The 23573-nt window shown below is 50.4% G+C and overlaps 10 protein-coding genes across 10 annotated transcripts; 4 read left to right on the forward strand and 6 right to left on the reverse strand.

Moving 5' to 3' along the window:
• Nucleotides 1-143: 143 nt before the first annotated feature.
• T069G_03082 (sugar transporter domain-containing protein) lies at nucleotides 144-2941 on the reverse strand (the record flags this gene model as incomplete). The annotated part of the gene is made up of 14 exons (XM_056170292.1): nucleotides 144-648; nucleotides 703-767; nucleotides 822-907; nucleotides 962-1138; nucleotides 1203-1280; nucleotides 1332-1355; nucleotides 1409-1507; nucleotides 1562-1625; nucleotides 1683-1914; nucleotides 1971-2064; nucleotides 2118-2408; nucleotides 2479-2587; nucleotides 2636-2763; nucleotides 2830-2941. The coding sequence occupies 14 exons, from the start codon at nucleotides 2939-2941 to the stop codon at nucleotides 144-146; spliced, it is 2064 nt and encodes a 687-aa protein (XP_056031184.1).
• A 1536-nt stretch (nucleotides 2942-4477) lies between these two features.
• On the forward strand, nucleotides 4478-8804 carry T069G_03083 (tetratricopeptide repeat domain-containing protein; the record flags this gene model as incomplete). Its single annotated transcript, XM_056170293.1, has 3 exons — nucleotides 4478-4593; nucleotides 4655-5620; nucleotides 5675-8804. The coding sequence occupies 3 exons, from the start codon at nucleotides 4478-4480 to the stop codon at nucleotides 8802-8804; spliced, it is 4212 nt and encodes a 1403-aa protein (XP_056031185.1).
• A 205-nt stretch (nucleotides 8805-9009) lies between these two features.
• Nucleotides 9010-9750, reverse strand: T069G_03084 (recQ mediated genome instability protein domain-containing protein; the record flags this gene model as incomplete). The annotated part of the gene is made up of 2 exons (XM_056170294.1): nucleotides 9010-9330; nucleotides 9385-9750. The coding sequence occupies 2 exons, from the start codon at nucleotides 9748-9750 to the stop codon at nucleotides 9010-9012; spliced, it is 687 nt and encodes a 228-aa protein (XP_056031186.1).
• Nucleotides 9751-10061: 311 nt separating this feature from the next.
• T069G_03085 (vps51/Vps67 domain-containing protein) lies at nucleotides 10062-11053 on the forward strand (the record flags this gene model as incomplete). The annotated part of the gene is made up of 4 exons (XM_056170295.1): nucleotides 10062-10119; nucleotides 10171-10526; nucleotides 10598-10667; nucleotides 10719-11053. The coding sequence occupies 4 exons, from the start codon at nucleotides 10062-10064 to the stop codon at nucleotides 11051-11053; spliced, it is 819 nt and encodes a 272-aa protein (XP_056031187.1).
• Nucleotides 11054-11115: 62 nt separating this feature from the next.
• Nucleotides 11116-12229, reverse strand: T069G_03086 (NIF3 (NGG1p interacting factor 3) domain-containing protein; the record flags this gene model as incomplete). The annotated part of the gene is made up of 3 exons (XM_056170296.1): nucleotides 11116-11783; nucleotides 11857-12026; nucleotides 12135-12229. 3 exons carry the CDS (start codon nucleotides 12227-12229, stop codon nucleotides 11116-11118), a joined length of 933 nt encoding a protein of 310 aa, XP_056031188.1.
• A 520-nt stretch (nucleotides 12230-12749) lies between these two features.
• Nucleotides 12750-13273, forward strand: T069G_03087 (bolA-like protein domain-containing protein; the record flags this gene model as incomplete). Its single annotated transcript, XM_056170297.1, has 3 exons — nucleotides 12750-12834; nucleotides 12905-13096; nucleotides 13161-13273. The coding sequence occupies 3 exons, from the start codon at nucleotides 12750-12752 to the stop codon at nucleotides 13271-13273; spliced, it is 390 nt and encodes a 129-aa protein (XP_056031189.1).
• Nucleotides 13274-13610: 337 nt separating this feature from the next.
• Nucleotides 13611-16090, reverse strand: T069G_03088 (non-SMC mitotic condensation complex subunit 1 domain-containing protein; the record flags this gene model as incomplete). The annotated part of the gene is made up of 5 exons (XM_056170298.1): nucleotides 13611-14201; nucleotides 14268-14444; nucleotides 14499-15067; nucleotides 15151-15788; nucleotides 15861-16090. The coding sequence occupies 5 exons, from the start codon at nucleotides 16088-16090 to the stop codon at nucleotides 13611-13613; spliced, it is 2205 nt and encodes a 734-aa protein (XP_056031190.1).
• Nucleotides 16091-17533: 1443 nt separating this feature from the next.
• Nucleotides 17534-20282, reverse strand: T069G_03089 (ATP dependent DNA ligase domain-containing protein; the record flags this gene model as incomplete). Its single annotated transcript, XM_056170299.1, has 8 exons — nucleotides 17534-17817; nucleotides 17881-18734; nucleotides 18808-18854; nucleotides 18932-19005; nucleotides 19051-19159; nucleotides 19219-19581; nucleotides 19635-19743; nucleotides 19813-20282. The coding sequence occupies 8 exons, from the start codon at nucleotides 20280-20282 to the stop codon at nucleotides 17534-17536; spliced, it is 2310 nt and encodes a 769-aa protein (XP_056031191.1).
• A 190-nt stretch (nucleotides 20283-20472) lies between these two features.
• Nucleotides 20473-21702, forward strand: T069G_03090 (CSN8/PSMD8/EIF3K family domain-containing protein; the record flags this gene model as incomplete). The annotated part of the gene is made up of 2 exons (XM_056170300.1): nucleotides 20473-20855; nucleotides 21168-21702. 2 exons carry the CDS (start codon nucleotides 20473-20475, stop codon nucleotides 21700-21702), a joined length of 918 nt encoding a protein of 305 aa, XP_056031192.1.
• Nucleotides 21703-22097: 395 nt separating this feature from the next.
• Nucleotides 22098-23427, reverse strand: T069G_03091 (uncharacterized protein; the record flags this gene model as incomplete). The annotated part of the gene is made up of 3 exons (XM_056170301.1): nucleotides 22098-22985; nucleotides 23028-23225; nucleotides 23311-23427. 3 exons carry the CDS (start codon nucleotides 23425-23427, stop codon nucleotides 22098-22100), a joined length of 1203 nt encoding a protein of 400 aa, XP_056031193.1.
• Between the last annotated feature and the right edge of the window lie 146 nt (nucleotides 23428-23573).

Below are 23573 nucleotides of genomic sequence, written 5' to 3' on the forward strand. Positions count from 1 at the left end.
CGAACATGTATAAACCAATCGTCAATTAACAACAATCATCCCAGCAATACAATACATTGGATATATCAAAACAAAACCATCCTCATTATACAGAACAATATTAAAATAAACCCAAGTAAACATCACACTTGTTTCCCTCGTTATCAATAACCAATACCCACCGGTCCTTCATTGTTCGTTGCCTGCATACCCTGAGCATAACTCTGATCTGTTGCCGACTGACTCGCTCTTGGCTGGTATACTCCAAACTGTAACTCTTCCCGAGAAAAATCACTCACTCGGCCTTGACTTTGACCCAATTCTACTGGCTCGGGAATTGGAATTGATAGCTGAGTATCACACCCTAATAAATGAGCAGCTCGAAACGGCGCCAGATCTTCGCCTTCCATCGGACCCCATATCAAATCCTCATAGAGCTCTGGTCTGGGCTTTGGGCTTACGAGAATGTATCGTTGGATAAGCCAGGGCAGATATTCGAATACCTGGAAACGCATAAACTTTCTTTTGGAAACTGCAAAGATGTGGTCCAACTCCTCAAGAGTGCGACGCTTTGTCTCTTCTACCAGTAAGAAGACCATGACTAAAGCGACGATATTGAGACCAGAGAAGAGGCCCAAGGCTCCGATTGCTTTGAGTCCCGCATTCACACTTTGCGACCATTAGCCTGAGATAGCCTATGCAATGGTCTCTATCTTCACTTACCTGGGGTAGACGATAGATAAAATGCCGGCAAAGCCCAAGTTGATTGCAATCGCCCAAGAAGCCCCCTGATATGCAATTAGAATGGCTGAAGAACTTGGAGGGTTGACTCAATAACCTACCGCTTCTCTATGAGATAGAGGGAAGCTTTCTGAAGCAAGGGTAAACGGGATCGGGCCCAGACCTGGAGAATATACAGCGGCAAAGACTACTTGGATATTAGATCGGACTTCATAGACGAATGGGGGTTTATCACTTATACCATATAAGAAGAAGGCAGCAACCCCTATTCTGATACTCTCAGTCGAAATAGTGCACGATAAAGCAGCAGCGAGCATGAACAAGGCCGTGAAAGGCAATGTTCCTAAAAGCCACTTTCGACGACCAAGCGTATCAATACTTCTCACAGCAGGCAGGCCACACAGAAAATTGATTGCCCCTATTCATTGAACGGTTAGCATCTGGTATTACAAGAAGGATCTGACAACTGAGAAGGTATTTACCAAAGCCTAGACTGTATGCCATTGGGATAATTTTCGAGTGTTGTTCATCTTTGCTACTGGCCCCGGCGAAGAGGGTTCCTAATTCCCATGAGCTTGGAGCCAAGTCTGTCTACATCACTCATGATTTACCTGAATAAAAGGCCAGAACATTGACTGTGTCTTTGTTAGAGGGTACCGTATTGGAGGAAATGTTTTGTTTGACTTACTTCCACAGAGTTGCTGGGCTAGATTGACTGTCGAAGTAGAGATGAGAGCATTGTACAGGCGCCTCTGTTGGAATAGCTGCGTGAATTGTCTCAAGAAGTCTCGCATAACCCACATGAATCCCGGAGATCGAAAGGCATGGGGGTCCATATCACCCAATCCCATAGCTTGTTGCTCGAGCGATTTATACACAAGATATATGTCTCGTAATGCTTGGAGCTGCCATCGCGTTAACTTCATAAGGTCCATTTGAAGAAGAGCTAAAGAATGACAAACCTCTGTATTTCGTATCCTCCTCATGCACGTATATGCCTTTTGAACGTCATAGTTGGGTCCCTTTATCAGATGAAAACGAGGGGACTCTGGGCAGAAAAACATGGCGATAATGAAGAGTACTAAACTCGGCACCGTGGGCGATGCGTTGATGAGTGCTAGTGTCGTCTCGTTCGACTGAGCTCTTGTGAAGATGAGGTTGAAAGCAAAGCCGAGCATGATACCAAATGCGACCCTTTTCTTATATGTTAGCTGGCGGTATCAACCCTATATCCATGTATGTTGTCTTACCATAATTGCCAGGCTAGAATGGCAGATCCACGCCAGAATCCAACAGCAGTTTCTCCAGCAAGAATTGGCGTACTGACGGCCTTGATTCCCATTCCTAACCAACCATCAGTTTTTAAACGCGAAGAGGCTTCCTTTGGCCAGACATACCGATGCCATTGATAATCCGGATTCCGAATAGCTGGTACCAGGTCTTTGCGAAAGCTGCACCAATAGAACCTGCCAAAATGAGGAATGCAGCGACGCAGATGCCTCCGCGTCTGCCAAACCAATAATTAATTGGCAGCGAGAGAGGGCATCCAACTAATGCGGCAACAAAGAATGGGACGGCATTGGTAGCCCCAAACTTCCAATTATCCGAACTGGAGGGTTTGATGTGTTCGTGGAGGCCCCATTCTTCTTTATACAGAGAAGCGCCGTTAAAAGACGATTGAACAAATCCTGTTGCGAGAAGAAGCAGTTAGAAGAGGTAGGGAGAGAGAAAGAAAGCGGAAGAATGAAGTATTCCTACCTTGTAGTAGGGCGGCAATGGAAACTGTGAGGATAACAATCCACATGCCTTTCTCACTGAAAGGAACGTCTCTTTCTCGAACCAAAGCACGTTTCTCATCCCTTGTCAACTGTACCGGCAGGCTGGATTCAAAACGGTATCCCTTTTGTCTTGCAACCTCATCGTATATACGAATGTCCTTTGCGACTCGAGCGGCACGTAAAAGGTTCTCGTATTTGACGGATGGCAGATGGTTGTCGACAAAGGATCGGACATCCCTTTGCAATTCTTCGTCCGTGAGATGGACTAATCCCGTCAACTTCTGTCAAAGATCCATTCAAGTTTTCGGTTTCTTTTGGCAATTATACATACCTAGAGGGTTTTCGATGATGGCATTACCATTCGGGCGTCTGCCTCGAGTTGCAGCTGAATATTGGCTTTCATTGCGGGCCGAGGCGCCTGTATTTCGACCCGATGAAGCCATCACGGATTCTGAAATCGTCAATTACACTCACTGAATGAAGCAACAGCGATGATACCGACTTTTGAAAGATTATATCAAGAACAAGGAAAAATTGCAGGTTTGCGACATTAGCGGGTATAAGTCGCAACAACAATAGGACGCTCGAGTCACCTAGAAGACCGCGCGCCTCATATTCTGGCATTCCTATCTACAATAGCAGCTCACTACTTTATACGCACGGATAATGTGATGGGTCGAATCATATGCATTGGTTTCACATTCTTAGCTAGTTAAGGCTTAATTACACAAACAGCCAGGCAAGGCGTACGGGACCCTGTCTTGGATAAGGCACCGACATTTCACGATGCCATTCATAGAATTGAAAGAAACTAGTGACGCTCGGGTTACAAAAGAAGCAGCCACAGCATGGGAACAATGGTCTCTGCGCTGGTCGAGCTAAGGAGACGATCTCTTTATTTAGTCCCATGTGGCTTTTCTGGAAGCAAATCCTTGTCCACGATGACATAAAAACGAGGCTGCGGCACCTACAATTTGAGATGAGGCTGGTACCAAGGGGTTTTTGGCTGCATAAACGAACTGAGCTTGGAAGTTCAAAGCCTCTTGAGGTTATACAAATCCAGCCCTGCTGATGGTTGTCTCGATAGGCAACCTTTTTGGCTTCATCCTCATTGGCTCCCCACAATCCGCGGCTTGCTCTATACCTGGCAGATTGACAAGGAGTAGTTGACCGCATTCGGTGATGGCAAGGCATCCTCCTGAGCCTTTCTTGCTCTGTGCTGCATTGGTCACGAGAGAAGCATCTGGTTGTTCAATTGTTTGCTGCAGCCCACTTATTCGATGTCACAAGCAATGAAAACGGCCTAGAACTGCAGCTGAATTATGATAGTGGTTAGGCTCATGTAAGTTATGAAATTAGAGATATATTTATATTCCCAAAAGAACTTGGGAATTGTTCCTTCATATTGTATTTTGATTCATGTTTCGATACTGCTAGTGTAGTGATAAGATGAAGATGGGTCTTGGAGTGGTGGGATATGACAGCCGTTGCAGAAGCAGCATCACGTACTACTCGTTTTTGCTTGAGAAAAGCTTGCTCATAATGAAGAAACATAATGGAATCACACACATTATTTCAGAAATAACATAATGATTTTTCACAAACTGTAATTTTACTCGCTAATTGATGCCCTGTTGATGTTGAAATGATCCTGTCCAAGGGCAAGATGAGGACCTTGGTAGGCACAACCGGTAAATCCTCGGCCAAGGCAGCACAGCGCCCGCGATAGCTGTCGAGGCTCATTGAAACTGAACCAATAATTTCATTCATCATCATCATCATACATTCATTCGAGCTTTCACACATGGGAGTCTTGGATTAAAGAATCTTCAAAGGCAGAAACATCATTGAATCTGCCATGAGACTCAGGCCGTGTGATACTACAGTCCATTCTTTGTTTTGTGTTTCTTTCTGATTCGACTTCATTCTTTGTGCATACCTCGTTTCCCCTCCACAGCCTGCAGAAAACATCGGGCATCATGTCTAGCAAGGCGGCGCTCAAAGCCATCGCCGATGCAGTGCGCCAACAAAAGTTTGACGATGTCATTGAGAAGGCCCGGGATTTTTTGAAAAAGGAGCCCAACAACTACCAGGGGTACGTTGGCCATTCTACATTCGATGCTGGACCCTCATGTACACAAAAACTGACCCCTCAGTCACATTTTCTTGGCTTTTGCGTTGGATAAGAAGAACCGACTAGATGAAGCTGAAGCTGTCTACCAATCGGCAACTCAGCTGCGTCCCCAAGATGCACAGGCTTGGCAGGGCCTCATCAAGCTGTATGAGAAACAGGCTGCCAAGAAGCTGCGCGAGTATCAAACAGCAATCGTCCATCTAGCCCCCATCTTTCACCAGGCGGAGGAATTGTACAAGTGCCAAGAAGCAGTCGATAAATTCGTCGACTTTGCTCGAGTCCATGGAGATCAGCTACAGTATGCCGATGCCCTGTGGATCAGACTTCCCGAGAGTCCTCTGTACTCAATTCTGGAAGGCTACTTCCCCCATCCCTCCAAAACTTACGAAAGCATCACTCATATCATCGAGACATATGAGAAAAAGGCTATCAACACGCTCATCGGAGAGCGACGAACGAGGCTGGGTGCAACTTTGACCGAGGTCACCCTCGAGGTGAAGAGAGAAATCTACGGCGGAAGCAAACTGGAGCACCTTTACCGGGAACTCATCAACTGGACTACTGATGATGATGTGAGAAGAAGTTATGAAGAGAAACTGATCCAATACTGTCATGATCGCCTCATTGTGTTGCCAGCAGGACCAGAAAAGACGGAGGAGCAACAGAAGGTTCTTGGACTGGCAAATGACATGGTCATCATCAGACACCCCTTCCGACTGGCCTGGGATATTGCCATTAACTGGCAAGACAAGAAAGAAATTCGCGATTACGACGTGGATCTTCTCAGAAACTACTGTAGTTTCTTTCCGGAAAGCGATCTATACAAGATCATCACTGGATTCCTAACAAGCAGCTTTTCTCCTTTCGCTGCACCTGCGGCAGATGAATCGAAAAAAGCACCTTCCGCCGAGACCGAAACCTCTGACGATAGTGACGAGGAAGATGGTGGTGCACCAACCTTTGTGGTCCCACTGACTGAAGAAGATCGGTTGATCATGATGACTGATGGCATTTCAACTTCTGAATCTGTCTTTGGCTACAGATTAGTCGGACAGTATCTTCTGCGGTCCGGAGAATATGAGAGCACAGTAGAATTGATGCGCAAGGCCGTTCCTTTTCTTGCCAGACAGAAAACAAAGATCGGCCTGTCGTATGAAAACACAGAAGATGCCTATTCCATCTCGCTTGCGACAGCGCTCATCTACTACCAATCTCCGAGACATCACCAGGAAGCCAAGCGCCTATTTGACAAAGTTCTGGAGCACGACAAGACTTCAACTCCAGCCATGATCGGTGTCGGTCTCATATTCGAAGAGGAGGAAGATTATGAGGAGGCGATTGACTTTCTTACTCGTGCATTGGCTCGAGATGCTTCCAACCTTCGTGTCAAGTCCGAAGCTGCCTGGGTCAAAGCTCTCAGGGGAGATTGGCAAACAGCGCTAGGTGAACTGCAGGAGTGCTTGGAGCCTCTAGAAGAGCAAGGTGATGCCTCCAAGGAGCTCCTGGCTGATACTCAGTATCGCATCGGAATGTGCATCTGGAACCTGGACACGGATAGACAATCTCGAAAGCGGAAGAAGGGCGAATGTGCTTATGCCTACTGGCTCAAGGCTCTAAACAACTCCTTGAACCATGCCCCCACGTATACTAGCCTGGGTATCTTTTACGCAGACTACGCATCAGATAAGAAGCGATCGCGACGATGCTTTACAAAGGCCCTGGAGCTATCATCCTCAGAAGTGACGGCGGCCGAACGCCTGGCTCGCTCTTTTGCAGATGATGGAGATTGGGATCGAGTGGAATTGGTTGCCCAGCGCATCGTTGACTCTGGCAAGGTTAAGCCCCCACCAGGGTCGAAGCGAAAGGGAATCAGCTGGCCTTTTGCGGCCCTGGGTGTTGCTGAATTGAACAAACAAGACTTTCACAAGTCTATCGTGTCGTTCCAAGCAGCCCTCAGAATCACTCCCAACGACTATCACTCTTGGGTTGGGCTCGGCGAAAGCTATCACAGCTCTGGACGGTACATTGCGGCGACCAAAGCCATCCTCAACGCAAAGAAACTGGAAGAAGATTCTAAAGTGGATGTGTCTGGGGATACTTGGTTTACCAACTACATGCTCGCCAACATTAAGCGTGAACTAGGCGAGTTTGATGAGGCCATCACACTCTACCAGACAGTTTTGGAGACGCATGCAGAAGAAGAGGGAGTTGTTCTCGCACTGATGCAAACCATGGTCGACAATGCCGTTACAAGCGTGGACAGGGGCCTGTTTGGAAAGGCGGTCCATCTTGCTATAGATGCCATCAACTTTGCGACAAAGCGGAGTGGCAGTGTGTTGGAGACTTTCAATTTTTGGAAGAGTATTGCTGAGGCTTGTTCTATTTTTACGCAGGTCCAGAGCCGAACTGCGGATTTTCCTATCGACTCTATCAAGCCTCTTCTGGAGTCTCGGCCACAGGAGGCTTTCGATGTCCTTGCCAATGTTGACAAGGTTGGCACCGATGTCGTTTACCAAAAAGCCACAACAGACGAGCATTTTGGCATTGAGATTGCGACATGTCTACACGCAACAATCCTGAGTTACAAGCAGGCCATCTACGTATCTGCCAATGATATTCACGCACAAGCTGTTGCATACTATAACCTGGGATGGGCTGAATACCGCGCTCATACCTGCCTGCCATCACAGCTGCGGAAAAAGCCGAATCGATATATCAGAGCTGCTGTCAGGGCATTCAAACGATCCATTGAACTGGAAGCCAACAATGCGGATTTCTGGAATGCGTTGGGAGTAGTGACTAGCGACATCAATCCTTCCATAGCCCAGCATGCATATGTTCGAAGCTTGCACTTGAATGAGCGTAGCCCAGTGGCGTGGACGAATCTGGGGACTTTGGCACTGCTTGCAGGAGACTTTAAGCTTGCCAATGAGAACTTCACGAGGGCTCAGTCAAACGACCCGGATTATGCGCACGCATGGCTCGGCCAAGGCTTTGTGGCGCTGCTGTTTGGTGAAGCAAAGGAGGCCAGGGGTCTCTTTACGCACGCAATGGAAATCTCAGAATCGTCATCGCTGCCTGCACGCCGTCACTATTCGTCTTCGCTTTTCGATCACATCTTGACGGCTCCGCTTAACTTGAACGTAGCATCGCTCATTCAGCCCCTGTTTGCTGTTAACCAAGTGCAGAGCCTACGCCCTGATGATTTGGCGTTTGTCCATCTCAAAACTCTCCTGCAAGAGCGCACGGGCGAAAGCCCTCGTGCCGTCGAGACTCTCGAGAAGATATGCGAAAAGCTGGAAGCCGATTACGAAAGGACCGAGTCCGCTGATGACCTTGCGCGGTTCACTCTGGCACGAACAGATTTGGCGCGAGCATACCTCGCTTCTGGATCCTACGAGCAAGCCGTCGAGTGCGGAGAAATGGCATTAGGCTTGAGCGGCGAGGAGGGCGAGAATGAGTTGACGAGCGAGCAGCGCAAAAAGGCTCGATTGTCCGCACACTTGACTGTGGGACTTGCGCAGTATTACCTGAAGACGTACGATGAGGCAGAGAAATGCTTCGAGTCGGCGTTGGAAGAATCCGACAACAATCCTGATGCGACGTGCTTGCTCGCCCAAGTTCTATGGGCCCAAGGCACGGAGAGCGCAAGAGAAAAGGCTCGCGGTGCCCTGTTTGAGGTTATTGAAAAGCATCCCGACCATGTACAAAGCGTGTTACTCCTAGGAGTCATTGCCCTTCTCGACCAAGACGAGGCAAGCTTAGAAGCCGTAGTAGAAGAGCTCCAAGGCCTCCGAACAAACGACAAGGTTACAGCGGCAGAACAATCTCGCATCGGCCAAGTCTTGCGAGCAGTTGCCTCTCTCGGAGACGGAAAGACGGAGCAGGACATGATCTCACAGGTCCAGACAGACATCATGCTGTATCCCAATCTCCCGCATGGCTGGTCATCGCTTGCTGAGACGACGGCCGAAGACGGCGACTACGCGGCTGAGATGTCGCTCAAGGTTGCGGCAAGGGGCATTCCGCCGCGAGGAACACTGGAGGCGCAGGACTTGGCTAAGGCGTATGCTGGGACGGGCAGAGTTGCAGATGCGCAGAGAGCAGCGTTTTTGGCGCCGTGGGAGGGATCTGGGTGGAATGCTCTTGAGATTAGTGTTGAGGGCATATGATGAGAGGATATATATCATGATTTTGTGTATGTGAAAATGACAAAAAAGGGATGGTTATTCACGATGACGAAGGAGGGAGTTAACGACGGTTATACGAAATGACTTACCGTCCATAACGGAAGAATATGCAGTATATAGAAATATATAGGGGGTATCACAAAAAGCAATTCAAATCTCTCAGATCCAAATATCAACATCCACGTCCTCACTGCGGCCGGTCCGCTCCCACACTCTCCCTCAGCCTCGCCAGCCTTCCCTCCATCCACGACTCGTGCCAGGCCTCAATCTTGCCTCCCAGCAGCGTGCACGTCTCCGGCGTCAGCAACACCGTCCCTCTCGCCACAACCGCGCCGGCCCTGAGCAGAATCTTCTCACCGATGTGCGTCTTGCCTATTCCGATCCCGCTTATGCGCTTCAATTCCACTGCAAAGACCTTCTTGCCGCGTCCATCCTGCAATACCAATCTATGCACGGCATTCGCTCCCCCCGAAGCCGCCGCACCAGCACCAGCACGAGAAGCCTGCGTCTGTCCCGTAGAAGAAGAGGACACATCAGCCTCGTTATTCTCTTCATCAGTTACCCGAATGACTTGTCGTCCGCGTGTCCTTTCACCTCGCTCAATGGCCTCTAGCTCTTCAACCTGTTCCCAACGACTCAAACTCAGATTCTCAATATCGAGCACCTGAACGTGCGTGTTCTGCGAAATTGTAGATTCCTGAACGGTAGCTGAATCGATATTTGGCGGAAACACGGGCATTGAAGGATCGACAACGGTGCCGGATGTGTTTGTCAGGTCGGAGGCGAGGAGGCGAGCTTTTGCTGTTGCGAGGAGAGACGGGATGGGCGGCGGGGGAGAGCGAGATGTGAGCGTCGTGAGGAGGGTTTGTGATGGTGGGGGGAGGGATTGGGCGAGGATGGCTCTTCGGAGCTGGGGGATGAGGTCCATTGTTGTATATATTTTGGAGAGGGTTGGCGGTTGGTGGCTGTGAGTGTGTGAAGCGGGAGGTTGAAGCTATCAAGACTTTAATGTTTGGATATCAGTCTTAGAGCTCAGCTTTTTTGCCCAGCTAAATGACGTACCTGGAGGTTGATAGCGACGATAAGGTTTAGGGGACCAGGGGCGCTATATTTTAGTGCATCAGCTCCCAGCTTACAAGGCTGTGCTGCTACTGTCTTGTCACCCTGACAAAACATCCAGCCTCATCTCATCTCTCTCAACCTCCAACCTCACCATTTCCCTGCTTCGAATTCCCAACAATGTCCACCATCGCCTCCTCCCGCAATCCTCCCGCTCCGCTCCGCCGCACTCCCTCCGGCACCCCCACCTCTTCCACCCGGCCCTCCTCCGATGTCTCCCGTTCCGCAGTCACGTCCCCCGTCCTGTCCGCATCTCAGCCGGCAACGGGCTCCAAGCGATCTAACAACCGTGCCGCTCTGCGCGAATACTACAATCTCCGGGCTGCTGCTGCTTCAGCCTCGTCGCCTTCAACGCCTCGAATCATTGAGGTCCCTGATTCGGAGGTTCCTGCTAGCGAGATCGACGCGCCCGACTTTAATCTCGACGAGTTCCTACAAAAGACTGTGGCCGAGAGCACATTACAGGAGCTGTTGAAGCTGTACACAAGAGTGTTGGGCGAAGTCAGGGCTTTGGACGCAGAGAAGAAGGCTCTTGTGTACGACAACTACAGCAAACTCATCACAGCAACGGAGACGATTCGAAAAGTATGTACCATCAAGACCCGGCGTGTACTTCGGGTTATAAAATAGGGATTTACAGCAGCTAACCAATTCAGATGCGAGCTAATATGGATCCCCTGAATCCCATGGCCACAACACTCGATCCAGCCATTGCCCACATCTACAGTCAGGCTTCTGCCATACAAGAATCAATACGAAAATCGGTACCGCCGCCAGACTCAGACGAAGGCAAAGCACGGGAAACCCAGCAACGCCGCCACCGCACGAGGCAGCTGGCCATTGAGGTTCTGGCGACTCCAGAGAGGCTACAGGCCCTTGTAAAGGAAGGCAGGTTCGAAGAGGCCAGGAGACAGTGGGATATGCCGAGGAAACTGCTGGAAGCTTGGAAACAGAAGGGATTGGGCGGGGACGACGTGCAGACATGCATTGACGAAGGCGATGCGGTCATTGCCGTGACACGAAACAGATCGCCGGCACCCGATGAGATGGTGTCAAGAGGTGGGCCGTACGGCCCATTGCATTCCAACACACCGCCTGCTCTGAAGCAATGATCGCAAGGCCTTTGTTTATATGCAACGAGTCCAATCTACCTGACGCCGTATATTATGCCCCCTCAGGCCTCCTGCAAGGTACTCACATCCAGTATCTTGAATGGATCCGCGTCATATTCGCTCATTATCACCTCCGCTTTGGGCTCGGCCTCCTTGAGCAGCTTTTCCAAGCTGGGCTTCAATACCTCTCGGAGGTAGCCTCTTTCTGAGTTGCTGTGGAATACTTGGATGAGAGTTCTACCTTGCTGGATGGCTGCTAGAGCAGAGTGATGACTCGTTTCGCCCATGACGAGTAGGTCGACGTCGGCCGACTTGAGAACATCGTATCCGCTGCCTGCGCAAACACCAAAGCTGCGCACCTTGGCAGTCTTGATGTCGGAGCCAACAGGAGAGGCAATCATGATGTGCTTGAGGCCTCCAAGCTTGAGAGCCAGTCGCTTGATAATCTCCGCCAGGGACACAGGAGCGCCTTCTTCGAAGTGCCCTATCCTGCCATATCCAGCTGGAGAATGCGATTCGGGGGCCGTGGCGCAAGGAATGGCAACAGACGGGGTGTGTTTATGGGGTCCAGCAACGATGTCGGCGAGCCAAGTGTTGAGGCCCTTGGGAGCAGCATCCACGGCCGTGTGAGGGCAGTAGACGGCAACGCCAGCCTTGGCCAGCTGCAGGAGTGTAGCTTGTTGGGGATCGCTATTCGTAACGGACTTGAAGCCGGAAAAGATGAAGGGATCTGGATAAGAGACACCAGGGCCAAATTAGTAGCTACACAACGAATGAATTGAGACAGGGCAGTAATAGCATACGGTAGCTAACAATGACACTGACGCCCTGGCCAATGGCATCCACTGCGACTTGAAAGGTGAGGTCGTTTGTCACCATGACTGTCGGCTCGAGCTTCTTGGCATCGCTTTCGGAGTTGCCAACCAGAAGTCCGACATTGTCCCATTTCCGATCGGCGAGCTCTTCGGGGTATCTGTAACGAATCAATCACCAACTGTCAGTCATAACAGCAGCACCTTTGATTACACGTCTTAAGGCAAGACATGTGAAAAAGAAACAAGATGACGACAAGACAACGTACAGCGTCCTCATGGAGTTGACGACGAGCTGCGTAAACTTGGACGGCTCGACCTGCCACGCACCCCAAGCGCCCACACCATCTGCGTATTCCGCCATTGCGCTGCTATCAGGCCGTCTGTTCGAACTAGAAGTAGATATCGTACGCCGGGGCAAAGATCGAGCCGCAAAGAACCCAAGACGAGAAAGACCCGAAACTGAAGGACGAGAAAAAGACGTTGATCGGAGTGCCGACGACGAAAGACCTCTATCAAGACGTCTGACCAATAGCATTGAAGTCAATATTCTGATGCTCAGAACTCGCAGCAAAGAAAAGAAGATGATGAAAGATGCAGAGTCTAGATTCCAAGCATGTAAATAGTAGATCTCCAGGGACTCTTATCGATGGCTATGCAGCCCCCGCCAATGAAGAACGCCGGAAGCTCAGCTAAGCTTCTTTTCTTTCTGCCCAATGAGCTCATACCGTACTAAATCTACGTGCGATACTGTTGAAACCACACTGTACACATGCCACCACCCCCACGATCTATCTAATCAATCAGATCGCCCTCTTTCTTCTTCTCCCTCTGCATTTTGTCGCAATCCCTCCTCTCTACATACCAGATCTGTTCCCTCTACAATGGCCTCAATAACAGAAGCCTCCCTCCGCGAGGCCATCACCCAGCGCCTCGGCGCAATCCACGTCGAAGTCACCGACATGTCCGGTAACCAATCCCTCCACCCATATTACAAATCTCCCCTCCATGGTCTAGTAAAGCTCACAATAGATGTTAGGTGGTTGCGGGCAAGCATTTACCTCTCTGATCGTCTCCCCTCAGTTCCAGGACCTCAAGTCCCTTAAGCGGCACCGCCTCGTCAACACAGCGCTCAAGGACGAAATCGCCGCCATCCACGCTTGGACGGCGAAGTGCCAGACGCCGCAGGAGTGGGAGAAGGAGAAGGATACTGCTGCGCCGTCGCTGGATGGTACGGTGGGGGGACACGTTGAGGGGACGTCACAGTGAAAGAGTGAAGAGGGGAATAATATCAGTTCAATATACCAAGGGGAATATCGAGGATGTCGCGGGAATCGACCTGGCTGTGGAAACGAAGATGTGCGCCGAGATATACATCATCGAGCAAGACGACGCCAAGGGAAGATGACCCTGCCCAGGTAAATAAAACAAATATTCATGGGCAATCCACCGGGCTGGTCAAAAAAACTTGTTTGGATAACATCAGCGTGGAAATATAGCCCTGTCGCATCAAGCAAGTTTACCTCAAAACGACCATACGGAGGGCAGATGATCTAAAAAATATCTTCATAACTTGTATATATATCAGAGATATCAAATATGCATCACTTATTAACTATATTTCCCAACATAGGCCACCCCCCTTGCATCCCCCATCTCGGCATCCTCCGTAAAATGCCTTTTCCCAAGCTCTTCTTCTACCATTTTAGCCCGCTCGCATCCTGCCTATCAAAGTCATTGCGCATCTACAACAAACCCAAAAGATCATCGCTATCCTTCTTAGGCTCAGAACCACCTCCGTGCAGCTGCATTCCTGCAGGTAGTGGCTGGCTGCCATTCGCCGCTCCAAAGTTGAGCCCCTCGAAACCATTCATTAAATCATTCATGCCACCAGCTGGCGCAGCGGCAGGAGCACCGCTGGCCGATGGGGCATCAAACATGCTCATCATGTCGGCCATACCACCTGTGGCTGGGCTTGCCATTCGGTCAGGGGTTCCCGCTGCGCTTGACTGCTCCTGAGAGGCCGGTGCTGCGCCGTCAAAGTCGATGTCGAGCAGGTTTTCAATGTTGCTTTGCGAGACCGAGGAAGAGCCATTGGCGGCAGCCGCGGCCACAGAGGCAGCGATGGGATTCTCCGCGGCGTTCTGGCGCTGTTCTTGAATGGCGGCTCGCTGGATCTCGTCGGCGCCGAATCGGCCCTTGCCAACAAAGGCTTCCGGAGGCTTGTGGTATACCGATGCAAGAGTCGACAGTTCGGACAAGAGTTGCTCCAGTAGCGTGGCTGGCAGGCTTGTCATTGTTGTTGAAATGGTTGGCTTATGTGACAAAACAATGTTCTTGAGGGTTGAATATCAGTACATGCGCGCTTCTTCAATAACAGGCAAGCGGAAATAGATTCTTACCTTGGCCACCTCCAAGTCTCCTGATAGCAATCGCCAGTAGACGTATGCTCTGTCACGAATATCGGGGTTGTCGCTGTTGGTGGTTGCCTCCTGCAATACCTTTTGTACAAGACTCTGCGCTCCGCTGGGCTTCTTCAAGAACAGCTTGACAACGGCTGTCAGAATCTGTAGTTGAGTCTATAGGGGATGTTAGTCTAAAGATCCAAAACGTAAGCGGCTGTCGAAGCGTACCTGAGTAAACTCTTCTGAAAAGGTGTCCACAAAGCCCTCGAGAATCTCCTCGGCATTGCTAATCTTTTCAGCGTATTCTCCCACGATCCAGATGAGTGATCCACGAGCATTGGCCTCGTCAAGTTCATCGATGTAGTTGCACAGTGAAGGAATCACTCCCTCGTAACCGGGGTACTTTCGCAGAATGTCCTTGATAACGACGACAACTTCCTGCACCACGTAGTTGACCTTTGTGGCGAGAAGGTCTTCCAGCGCCTGGACACACTTGGCACTGGCGTCCTCAATCTTGATGGCCACCTGTCCAATGGCCTTGATGGCTCGGCGAACAAAATCCATGTCCACTTCCAATGCGTACTCCTTCAGCTCGGAAAGCAGCTGCTCGTAGTTCTTCTCGTTTGCTATCCTGACCATGATTTCCAGCTTCTGCATCTTGACGTATGGCGGATCGTTGTATTTGCAGAAGAAGACTCGCAGTTCCTTGCTGAGGATGTCGGGCTTGGCTTGAAGGAGCAGATCGATGTTTCTAAGGGCAACATATTGGACCTCAGGCTGAGACGCAACCAACGTGACTGTTGTGTTTGTGTTAGTAACGCAGCAACCCACTTGACATCTACCGAACTTGTCTTGGCGACTCAGCGGCAACAAAACTTACCCAAAGGAGGCGCCATCTTCTTAAGGTATGACCGCACGAGTTCCGGGTTGATGGACTTCATATGGATGAAGACCACCTTGACAGCGGCCAAGACCACGCTAGGGTTGACGTGCTGGAACTGTGGAATGACCCTCTCGCAAATGTGCTCCGACTCCTTGACATCGAGGGCAACATAATCCGCAAGCACGGTCAAGATGGTGATTCTACCCCATTCGGTGCATTCGTTCATGGCCATGAGCAGCTTCTTCAGCACGGCGGGAGTGACCAGCAACGCCCTCGTCTCGGGGGCCGTCTCGCTGATTTCCGCCAGCGCCTGGACCGAGTTTGCGACCACCATGGGATTCGGGTCACCAATCATCTCCTGGAGCGTCTCGATGAAGCCGTTCTCGATGCACATTGCCGGGTTCAGGTCGAAAAGCTTGGCCACGCAGATGGCGGCCGTCTTGCGCACGTAGGGCGACTCGTCTCGCAGCGTTTTCCTCAGCGGCTCCTCCATGTAGTCGACCATCTTGTCCACTCTGATGCACCCCATTGTGCGGATGGCCAGCGCTCGTACCAGCGGGTTCGGGTCTTCCGAGTCTTGCACAAACGTGTTGACGGCGAGAATGCAGAGGTCTGGATGTGTCTTTGCGTAGTTCCTAGGGGGTCACACGCCCTCGTTAGCATTGCCATGCCGGGATCTGCTTCCAGCAAATATCACTGCGACGTACATGAGATAGAGATAGACCAGCTTCTTCTGGTCCAGGTCGGCCGTCGCAATGTTCTTCAAGACGTCGGGGAACAAGGCGGACACATCCTTGCCCAGCGTCATGGCCATGATGGTCTTCTGGATGGACTCCTTCCGCTCGTAAGCATATTGCGAGACCAGCCCAGCTCGCAGCTCAAACGTCTCTCCCTTCCGAGGCGCGGCAAAGGCGCCCCGGATGCGATTCACCGCCATCGTCGAGGAGCTTCTTGGGGGGTTGGAGGGGCACGAGGATGGTCCTGAGTGAGTCTGGTATTTCGGGTTACGCAGGTATCAGTCTGCGAGTTGATTCGGCGGCCGTGAAAAGAGAGAGGAAGAGAGAGATAAAGAGAAGGAGAGAATTGCTATCGGGGGGTGATAGCTAGTGGCAGAGCCTCCAGCAAAGGCTCCGTGTCGTGGCCTCTGGGAATCGTCGAGCCTATGTCGAGTCGAGGGGTTGAGAGTTGCAGCTTATGTCTGGATTGCAGGCCATCAGCTTGCTGTAGTGCCAGTGCAGTGCCTCAGCGACAGCCTCCCTAACTGGGCCAATCAAAACTCCACTGAAGTCGGCGCCGAATGGCCAGATTTACGTGCCCAGTCCCGCTGAGTCATCCGACTGTCACCGAGTTTGTTAGGGATAGAAAGCAGATGTGCTATTAATGGCATCAGTAAATTACAGATTTAGGTAGACACAATAGATATCTCGATGCCTAGACTTGATATCATATTTGGCAGAATTCATCATTTTAGATGCCTAATGTATTCGCTCCTTATGATTACTATCAATGGTATCGTTACATACATGGCTATATGCTATAAGGGGCTTGTCTTCAATACTCGTAATAATAGGTACTGTAGTAGAAGCAGCAGCCAATCTCAAGCCATCCATGCAGGCGTCCGAATAAATACAAGTCAAATCCATAGTCCACATCCACATGCAGCCTCATAAGTTTCACTGCACTTAGTCATCCTCTTTCAAGCTCATACCATATCATACCATATCATATCACAATCTCTCATCCTTAATCAAATACAGAGCCATCATCACCAACCAATTCAATCCCCACGGAAGTAACTCTAGGCACTTTAGCAACTCCATAGCAAAGCGCACGGGCCTCTTCCACCAAAAAGCCAAACTACACACAATCGAACGCCATAAACTCAAATCTCTAGCTCCCACTTCTTCATCTCATCTCGAGCGGGATCCCTCTCTTCCCTCTTTTGTTCCGCCAACATGGTAAATAACCACCAGACGGAATCGTCAAAATAATGACCATTTACGTATCTGTCTGCTAAAATCTCCATGTCGCAGGCAAGCTTTCCCAATCTCAGGAGGCTATTCATCGAGGCCCGAACAGAAGATGAAGAGAGGAACATTTCCAGAAAAGCCGTACGTTTCCTCGCCACATGTCCCTAATTCATACGTACATATTTATTTTTCTAATAATTTCTAGTTTTATCATGCTGTTTTGTTCATGGGGTCTGTTGCCGTCTTCAGTCTGATTGCGCAGAGGCTCAACGCCGGAAAATGAATTATCTCGTTATACAGCCAGCCAGCCATCAATTCAAATCAATCTTCCGTTCATCTTCCGTTTCACCAGTCTCATCATGGTCATTGCACAAATAGTGTCATCAATTCTGATATCTATCCAAAATAAATCATTCATCTTGCTCACCATCCAATGCGTCTTCCACTTCAGCCTCTCCATTCTTCGCCGTTGACGATGCTGCCTTTGCTTCTTGCTTTCTCCACAGGTTGGCCAGAAACTCATTTGTGCTCGCCTCATCAATAGTCTTGTCATCTCTCTTCTTCAAGAATCGTGGAAATCGTAAACTGAGACCTCGCTCGTCGCTCACGAGCCCAATTGCCGCAGTATATACTGGACTCAGCGTAATATCCGCAAATGCCATCTCCCATACCTCCTGTGGCTCAAACCAAACATCTGGGCTTGGACCATAGTATTCTATGAAACTCGGCTTCTGTAACTTGGTATTCTTTGGCTCGCCGCTTTCCTCCCCGTTATCGTAAAACTCCTTGTTCGCTTTGTAAAAAGTGTCTGTAAAGCCCGATATGCATTTGCAGACCACCTCGAGCGTGCCACTCTCCTCATTCCGTACTGCCATCAAGATGGGCGACCACCATTTCGCTTTTCTGCCCTGCCCATGCCATCCAGCCACGGGAATCATATCTAGCGTGTCGAAACTTGAATTGTAATCCTTCTTAACCTTGAGCCAAGAGTCTAGGCGTTTATCTGGCTCGTACGTCGCCAAGAGCGGCTTCCTTCGAGATTTTGCTGGTTTTTCGTCACCATCGCCCTTTGTAGCATTCTTTGTCTTCCCTTTGCCTTTTGTTTTAGTCTTGGGGAGCGATAACTTTTCCGGGTCTTCTAGAGGTTGCCCAGGCTCAACTTCCACCAAGGACAGATCAGGGATATTGTCCAGGATTTTGACCATGATACCTTCGCATTTATTCTCCAATGCAGATTTGAAAAACTCGAGAACTGTTTCGGAGTCCCCAGAAGTAGCATCCAGGCTTTTAACCCAAGTAAAGTGGTGGGGTACCTCTATAAAGAGGGATCGAAGAAGCTCTCGCCTTTCTCGAAATGATCTGTCCAAAAGAGATTGTCCATTGAGATACATCAGATCAAACGCAAACAGACAGACATCGATCTTGATGTCTCCAATTGCTACATCCTTTCGAGCACGATTAGTCAGTGTCTGAAAATTCTTGAGCTCGCCCGTCTCTCGGTCAACGGCAACAACTTCTCCCTCCATAATAAAGCTACCGATGCCTTCTCCTCTAATCTTGGGCACCAGCTCCACAAGGTCCGGATATTTTTCTGTCATGAGCTCCAGGTGTCTAGAAAATATCGAAACCTTGCCTTTTTCGTCGCAATGGACTTGTGCGCGTTGCCCGTCATATTTATACTCACACGCAAAATCCCTTCCCTGGAGTTTTGTGAGCATCTCCGAGAGGTCTCTGGTAATGCTTCCCAGCATTGGACGCAACGGCACGTGGAGGGTTAAGCCGCACCGCAGTAGCAGCTCTTCACATACCCCAACATCGAGGAGTGCAGGAACCAAGTCGTTGTAGTTTGGGTGTCTTGCAAAACTTGCTTTGACAATCTCTTCTGCCTTGCTCCAGACTTCTGCCAACTCTTCCTTCTTTAGCTTACTTAGCTCTGTAATATCCTTCGTATCGTACTCGGAACCTGGGGCTTTAGAAAGTGAGAATGCTCTGGATAACGCAATGAGCATGGTAGTTTTAACGGCACCAATGCGGAGCTATATACCATTAGTTGTAAGTTTAATGACAAAAAGACGTCGCAGCGGAAGATACGCACATACTGCGAGACGGTTCGGACAATGAACCGGCTCTCTTCTCCACCTCGCGCATCCTGCAGTAATCGATCCACGATCCGCTGCTTTATCTCACCGCTTCCTTGCCCATGAGTAGTAGCAATCTTTACCAGGGATTGATAGACGCCCTTTATTGTGAGAGGCTTTGGCTTTCTCAGTGTGAAGCTCTGTTTCTTCTTTGCTTCGAACGCAACATCCCCAGGATCTCCATATTTGTCAAATATGGCTTTAAGAGACCTATTATCCAGACCACAGACTTGGCGGAGAGCCTTGGAAATGGCAGACCCGCCAAGCCCAAGCTCCATGGAGATGTATGGAGGCGATATAGAGTTGGTGGCCAGCCAGACCTGAAACAACGATGAGAATTATTACGCTTACAAGGTCTGGTGCCAACACTTACAGCTGGTAAAAGACTAGGAGGATCGCCTTCTATCAAAATGCGTAGACAATTTACAAGAGTATCAACGATTTTGATACGGCTTGTTGTTGCGCTAACAAGAACGAAGCACCTAGTAAGGAGAGCATAGGACGCATCTCCATTCTCGGGGGCCCAGTATGCTTGCAGCTCCTTTACATACTTTGACGGATCAAAAGTGAGTGGCGACTCGTCAAGCGGAATGGACGTTGTTACTGTGTCATCGGCCATTCCAGTGGATTGCAGAGAAAGCGTCTTCTTGGCATCCTGCTTCTTGGGTGTTGTATCCGGAGGGGATTTCTCTGTTTGACTTGCAGAAGCGGGTGTGGAACCATCTTCTACCGTCTCTGCTACAGATCCAACATCTTTGTCCATTGGGGTCGCACCTTGGCCTCCAGAAGGGGTATGAACGTCATTGGGTACCTCTTGATTCCATTCTGCTTGTAGCTTCCGTGCCAGTTCCTCATCGGAAAGTATAGCTGATGAGCTGCTTGGAGCACCATCTTCACCAGCCGAGGTGTTCAACGCATCCGGCTGCTTCTGCTTGGAAAAGAAGTACTCGAGTCCCTTTGATTGGGCTGCCGGCTGTTTCTTGCCACTGTTGAGCTTCCTCTTCTTGGCCGGACTCGACATGGTGTCTGTGTCTTGTACACCTCGGAACTGCTGGGGTAGCCCCTCAACGCTAGAACTCTTAGCTCAGCAACATGGAGATTTCATCTCAGAATGACGCCAGCTCATCAATCATAGCAAAACGCGTCATCTCTGGACAGTCACTCGCAAATTGTGGTTGAAGCTCCTCCTTCACGCGAGCCTCTCATCGTCCATGACGCTGTCCAACACGACGGCACGTGACCGTGAATCCCGCTTCGGCCCCGTCCCCCCTTGCGCCGCTAAGCCCCTTTGGGCCCATCGAAGCCGCACAACCAGCAACCCGCAATATGCGAAATCTTTCCCTTCCAGCCCCACCATCTCGAACTTCCAGTCGACAATCCTCTCCCCTCACCGAAATCTCCTCAAATCCCCCCTCAAAATCCAGCCCAAGATGAACGGCGAAGATCCCGCGGAACGGCCCGACTACATCACCACCGTCATCAATGGCCTCGAACGTTACAACCCCGAGGCCGTTGGTACGCTCGAGAGCTACCTCCAGGAGCAGTGCGACCAGAAGTTTGCCGACTGCAATGCGAACCGGACGCTGTTGAAGCTGTGAGTTGGGCTTGTTGTTGTCAAGTTTGAGCTTTTCTTGTTGTCTCGTGCTTTGTGCGAGAATCGCCCGGCCTTGTTTCGCCTGTTCTGCTATTCTCTGTCCCATCTATATGATGACCGTTTTTGTAAACGTTTCCTATTACCTGAGACTGGGCCTAAACAACCCAGTCACTTGAAGTCAACTTTAGTGGTGTCTGAAAAGATGAAGATGGAGAACAGAATCACCTACTTCTTTTGTTTATTCATTCTTGTCGCTTGTCAGCGCATAAAAGTATACAGCGATGCTAACCAAAGCCCGCCCAAAAACTACAGCTACCAGCTCAACCCCGACCGCATGAAGGATGAGGTCGTCACCAACATCCTCGTCAAGGCCATGACCCAATTCCCCTCGTCCCAGTTCACCCTCGCCCTCCACCTCATCAACCCCTCCGCCGCCTCCACCGGCGAGCTCCACGAGGCAATCACCAAGCTCCGATCCCTCAACTCCCAGCTCCAGGGCGCCCAGTACGCCGACTTCTGGGCCGACCTCGACGGCGACGACCTGTGCGCCGACCTCATCGCCGACATCTCCGGCTTCGAGGACCTCGTCCGCGAGCGCATCGCCACCCTCGTCTCACACGCGTTTCGCGAAATCAAGCTCTCACACATGGTCTCATGGCTCGGCTTCAACGAGGACAAGACCCGCAAGTTCCTCACTGAGGTCGCCGGCTGGACTATCGACGACGACGGCAACGTCAAGATTCCTTCTAACCCCGACAACGAGGCCAAGAAGTCCGAGATTCGTGAGGACGTTAACGTCGATCAGTTCGCGAGAGTGATTAGACGGTCTTGGGAGGAAACTGTATAAATGCTGTCACACACGGAGAGAGGAGAGAGACGTGAAAGGCGACAACAAGGGAGAGATAGAAGGCGTTGTTTAAACCAGTATTTGCTTATACAGGGAGCAGAGTGACAAATGGATATGTCGACGGAACCCGTGATGCGGAATGAAAACAAAAATCACTGGCATTATTGGTGCGGGGTCCCAAAAACTCAGGCGTTTAATAGGAAACAAACAACTGTTAATTAAAAAAAGCGAATACAAGATCAGTCATGTATAGAAACCGGGCTATCTGTTTGGGCATCACATCTACATTCTATCCGCGCTCTCCTATTTGATATCATAAACTCATCGAGGCTTTTCGTAATCCTCTTACAATTTTTTTGTCTAACCAACCACAAGGAATTCCCCTTGACGAACCATTATTTCTCTTTTGACAGCTCCTCCCACTGGACACCTGCCCACTCCTCCAAATAACCCGCCTCTTCCACAGCAGTATGTCTCAGCGAACAATCTCTCTCGCACACACCAACGATAATCGTCCCCCACTCCATGCCATCGAGGCTCAAATCGTCCTCTTCCAGCTCCGTAATAGCATTAGGCGTCAACTGCACCTCAAACGTCCTCCGTCCACCGCAGTTAGGACATCCCGGCATCGTCCGCTTGGTCAACAGCTCGCCAACCTCATCCGTCTTAGAATACAGCAACGGAACACCACTAAACTCATACCGAATACACTGCTCCGGGTTCTGAGCCATTCGGTCTGCGAATTTCTGGAAAGTAGCATCCATAGCGGATTCAAACGCCTCGCGATCAAGAGCAGAAGGTTCCGGGGCGTCGGCATCGGCAATAGTCACGTTAGCCGGCAGTTTCGTTGATGTAGGATCGAGAGTCTCGTAGTCGGCATCGGCAAGGTAAAGCGTCGGATACGGCGCTGGCTGCGCAGCTTTTTCAGGCCAAGGCTCAGCAGGAGGAGGAGGTCCCGCAGGCGTAGTGTTGAGTGCCAGGGTTTCGGCAAAGGTCTTGGAGAGGTTTGTTGTTGTTGTAGCAGCAGCTGGCGTCTCGGCGGGCTTCTCAGCCGGAGCAGTAGCAGCAGGCTTAGCCGGCTGACTTGAAAACGGGTTGGACGAAGCAGAACTGAAGGGATTGCTCGACCCCGAGCTAAAAGGGTTTGCGCCGCCGCTGGAGAATGGGTTCCCACCAGAAGCCCCCAAAGGTTTCGCTCCAAACAGCGATTCTCCAAGACCAGGCCCATCCTGCTTCTTCTCCTCCGGCTTGCTCTTCGCCTCGGGCTTCTTCTTCTCCTCAACCTGCGCTGCCGTCGTCTCGGCACCGTCCTTCCAAACTCTCACACCTCTCAGCGCGCGAACGCTACCAGCTTTTCGTCGGCATGTGGCCCTGCGACAGGCGAATACGTATAGCCGCCGCTCGTGGGACGGGAATTTCTCCGGCAGCTCGCCGTTCAGCTGCAGAAGCAGGGCCATCATGTCTTTGCAGACCTTGCATCTTGCCAGTGCCGCTGACGGTGGTTTATCTGCATCGAGCCAATCCTGACCACCCATCTCATTTAGCATACTCTCGTCTCGCAAAGCTTTGGCGCAAAGCAATTCACTGTAAAGAGCAAAAGCGACATACCGGAGTGCCTCCCAGTTTGCTTATCGTGTCCTCTTCAGCCTCCTTGGAAGCATATCCAAGAAGGACATTTGTCTCTGTAAACTCGCCGTCCGAGGAGTCGGAAGCGTAATCTGCCATTGTCGCAAAACTGCCTGCAGACTGGAGGCTTGTGATTTTGGTTTGATGTACCTACTTCAACGATGGTGGGGTCAAGATTTTTTTTTTTAGGTGGAAGATAATCTGGCGGCGGGGCTTATCAGCGGTACAGGGTCTCTAGTCCAGCT

This window comes from Trichoderma breve, chromosome 2 (genome assembly GCF_028502605.1).
Source record: "Trichoderma breve strain T069 chromosome 2, whole genome shotgun sequence".
Classification (NCBI taxonomy): Eukaryota; Fungi; Ascomycota; class Sordariomycetes; order Hypocreales; family Hypocreaceae; genus Trichoderma; species Trichoderma breve.